Genomic DNA, 4,201 nt, shown 5'->3' on the forward strand with positions numbered 1-4,201 from the left:
GACTGATTTCCTTATATGAACTGTAACTCAGTAAAATCTTTGTAATTGTTGCATTTATATTTTGTTAAGTATACTTTTTCAAAATAACTTTAGTTAAGTAAACTATATGTTTCTTAAGGGTAGCTTAACTTTTCCAGGTTGAGGTAATTGGTGGCTTGGTAAACTGAGCTCCCGAGTGGTGCAGCGGTCTAAGGCACTGCATCTCAGTGCAAAAGGCGTCACTACAGTCCCTGGTTTGAATCCAGGCTGTATCGCATCTGGCCGTGGTTGGGAGTCCCATAGGGCAGCGCACAATTGGACCAGGGTTGTCCAGGTCTGGCCGGGTAGGCCATCATCGTAAATAAGGATTTGTTCTTAAGTGACTTGCCTAGTTAAATAAACTATTTAAACTATGTTTTCAGATGCACAAACACTGGTTAGTGTGGTAGGAACAGGACCAAAACAAGGGAGAAGTTGAGCCTTGCACTTCAATGCTCTTAGTTGATGTGTAAATTGACCCACTATGCTGTTTATTTTATGCATCTGTCATATTGCTGAGACTACCTTTTAAGGTATATTTATAAAAAGACATATGTGGTATTAAACTGTTCATTAATAAATCTGCAATGATCAGTTCGCAATAATGTGCAGTCATCATTTGGGAAGAAAGGAGAAAAAACTATAATTTCAATGTCTTTTTAACTGTTTATTGCAGATTTATGAATTTAGTTAAACTGCTAACCCGCTTAATATGATAAGGAATAAGACGGGTGTATTCCATGATTGACCAGTTGTGTTCAAAACCAAGGGCTACATTTATTAGACTGGTTTCACTGGGGTTGGGAAAATGTCTGATTACAAAACAGGGGAAGATAGAAGATGGTGGTTGTTCAAGTCAGACAGCCAACCCAAAGACACAGACTATACAGTACGTGGTTTTGTTCTCCCATCTCACCGTACAGCTTCCTGGAAGAGAAACAAACAGATTGTGATTAGTTCCCATTCCAACATTCTACAGATTATGAAAAACCATTGTGGGCCTCTGCTGTTACTTAGCTTTGTAGACACTGTCTGCAAAACATTGTTATGTTGCTTACTGTCCATAGTGTTGTCCCAGAAGCAAGAGCTGGCAGTGTGCAGGCCTGCTCCATTTTTCTGCAGTATGATGCAAGTCACTAATGATGAACACAGTAAAGACCTGTAAATCATTACCTGATCTTGTTGGGTCCTTTCATTGCCATACTTTTACATTTTACAAATGTACTGTACACAACATAACAAGAAGGGTTACCTATGTATTTAAAGGGTTTTCCTAGTTTGGACAGTTGATTCAGACTTGTTTCCACCACACTGGATGTCCATTGGTTAATTCGATTTTGTTGATAGGCACTGCTTCCAATAGTTGTCTCCACAGTCTAAGTATTTATTTCAGTTAACACTGACATGTCAATCACCACTTGTTTAGGAAACTGCAAATACATTTTATGATTGTTATCACCAATTGCGCAAATACTTACATCTTTTATGATTGTAGTTATATCATCAACGACAAATGCAGTCTGAAAAGGGAGCGAAAATATCATTTTTTCTAGCTAGGAAAGTAACATTTGCAGTATGGCATTTGGTGTTTTTGTCTCTTGTTTTATTTCCCACATACAGTAAGTATATAGCCACCAGATTTTAGGTCAGTTTATCTGGCCCGCTCAAATAATAGACATAACGTCACAGCAACATTAATGTAGTCAATGTGATACAATGCAACAATTTAGGCCGGGAAAGAACTCAAATGTTTCCCGAAGATAATTTAATGTAGCGTTTTTTCTTTAAACCTACCTCTTCAGATAATTGAAATTCGTCCATGGTCCTGTGGCGTACGAAAGTTTTAGATGGTTGCTATAGGAACCTCCAAACAAATATATCAACGTCAAATCACGGGGACCTGAATCTGTGCAACAGAAATTCTGAGATTATTTCGTTTCAAGTTTAGGCTATTATTTCCGCCTATAGTGTCAGTTGTGTTTTATTTTCAATATCCATTTCTTTCTTTTATGTCTATGCCATATCCCGAATATTCAGAAAAAGGGGACGTTTTAAGATGTCAGATATTTTCATTTATTTATGGATAACATAGGCCTTAAGCACAAATGTGTGGCCATGATGTAAAGAAAAACACATTCAATGGAAATAATGGATGGAATGTTGTGGAGAAAGACGCCTAATTAGGCCCTGTCATAATTATCTGCAGCGTTTGTGAAGTCATGCGTATAGAATTACTAGAATCTCATTTTAGATGCTCGAATGTCGACCAATTTGTGGGAAATTAAATTGCGCCACAACACGTTTTATCAGTGCATTTCATCCATCTAGCCATTTAAAATGTCAAAACATTGATTGAAATGGATTGGATTGAAGGAGCTGAACCCCAATCATCTGAGTGGTCAAGGATGCGTTGTGCATTAACGACATGCTTCACTGGTAGCAACATAGTCAGACATGCAACTTTCAATACGGTTGTTCCGTCGCCGCAGACTATTTTTGAAGGATGGAAACGCTTCACAGCTTTATTTGTGGCTGCTCTCTCCTACCTGTGTTATATCTACTGGGACAGAATAGAACTTGCTTCACATGTAAGTGTGGTCCTAACTCCTGTCTCATCCATCATCATCACCCACAGCACAGAAGACAATTCATTGTCTATTCATCGGTTGTTTCAACGGAATTTCCTTGAAATGACGTGGAAACAACGTTGATTCAACCAGTGTGTGCCCAGTGGGCATCACCACCACCATCAGAGTGGCAGTTGACTACTTCAAGCAGCTTGATGCTATGTTTAATCAAAATTCATTACCATTAGTGAATTATTTAGCAGTCAAATGATCATGAAAGGAGGCCACAAACTCATTTTCTGTAACCAAATATTTGATTCAGCCACTCATAATCCCAAGTTCATGTTTTGTCCATTAATAGTTATGTGTTCATTTTAAATGTAGTAATTATCCTTTTATAGGCTACTGATGTATTACATTCTCAACGTTTTCATTAAGGCTGCCTGGACTTGGGTGACCAAATGTCCAGCTAGCTGGAAGAACTCAGGGGAGAAGGTGGAGCAGCGAAGGTCCAGAAAAAGGCATCAAAGCCCTCTGCTGATCAAAGTCAAGCGGCTAGAATTGAAAGTGACTGCTATGAAGAGAACCTTGATGAAGCATGGTTCACATCGAACCTCCCCATCTTGTTCCTCCCCACACTGCTCTCAGCACATTCTCCAGACCAAGGGCTCTGTACACACCAACAGCGCTTCAGACTGGGAGAGTGCTGCATAGGTCATAAAGATTACATGGACTCCACTCCAAAGGAGAACTTTAAATGGTTATTTCATTGACCCTGCAGTTTAGACTGTGCAGGACACCTATGTCTATTGCTTGAAATCAATGCCTTCCCACAGGAGATTATTACTGATTATCTGTAATGTTCATAGAATGGAATAAATCCAAAATAGGTTTACCTACTCAGTTGACTTTGATTATCAAGCTCATAATCATGTTACTTTCCAAATTACTTTGTTTTCAGTCATTTTACATTCATGGTATTATTATTATTATTATTATTATTATTATTATATATATATATATATGTATTTATTAGCATGTGTAAAGTAAGAAGATACAATTTCATCACAACGTCATTAGATGATTTAATAATACACTTTTGCCGCTCTCCCCATGATTTGCATATACACATGTACAGTACCAAAAAAGGTACAGGAAAAAAATCTGACAAACATATAAACATGTCACTCATTATTATGAGGACTGTTTCGCTAGCACAGACTGGAATATATTCCGGGATTCATCCAATGGCGTTGAGGGGTTTACCACATCAGTCACTGGCTTCATTAATAAGTGCATCGACAATGTCGTCCCCACATTGACTGTACGTACATATCCCAACAGGAAGCCATGGATTACAGGCAACATCCACTCTGAGCTAAAGGCTAGAGGTGCTGCTTTCAAGGAGTGGGACATAAATCTGGACTCATCAGAAATCCAGCTAAGCCCACCGACGAACCATCAAACATGCAAGCGTCAATACAAGACTAAGATCGAATCCTTCAACACTGGCTCTGGCTCTGCTCGGATGTGGCAGGGCTTGCAAACTATCACAGATCACAACGGGAAACCCAGCCGCGAGCTGCCCAGTGATGCGAGTCTACCAGACCCACTAA

At 39.1% G+C, this 4,201-nt stretch overlaps 1 protein-coding gene across 1 annotated transcript; it reads right to left on the minus strand.

The window, feature by feature from the left end:
- Positions 1 to 664: 664 nt before the first annotated feature.
- Positions 665 to 1,897, minus strand: LOC129811436 (dynein light chain Tctex-type 1-like). The gene is made up of 5 exons (XM_055862731.1): positions 1,813 to 1,897; positions 1,497 to 1,538; positions 1,271 to 1,394; positions 1,077 to 1,154; positions 665 to 945 (listed from the first exon to the last, which is right to left on the minus strand). Exons 1-5 carry the CDS (start codon positions 1,837 to 1,839, stop codon positions 875 to 877), a joined length of 342 nt encoding a protein of 113 aa, XP_055718706.1. The 5' UTR covers positions 1,840 to 1,897; the 3' UTR covers positions 665 to 874.
- Positions 1,898 to 4,201: the final 2,304 nt, after the last annotated feature.

This window comes from Salvelinus fontinalis, chromosome 15 (assembly GCF_029448725.1).
Source record: "Salvelinus fontinalis isolate EN_2023a chromosome 15, ASM2944872v1, whole genome shotgun sequence".
NCBI classification, from domain to species: Eukaryota; Metazoa; Chordata; class Actinopteri; order Salmoniformes; family Salmonidae; genus Salvelinus; species Salvelinus fontinalis.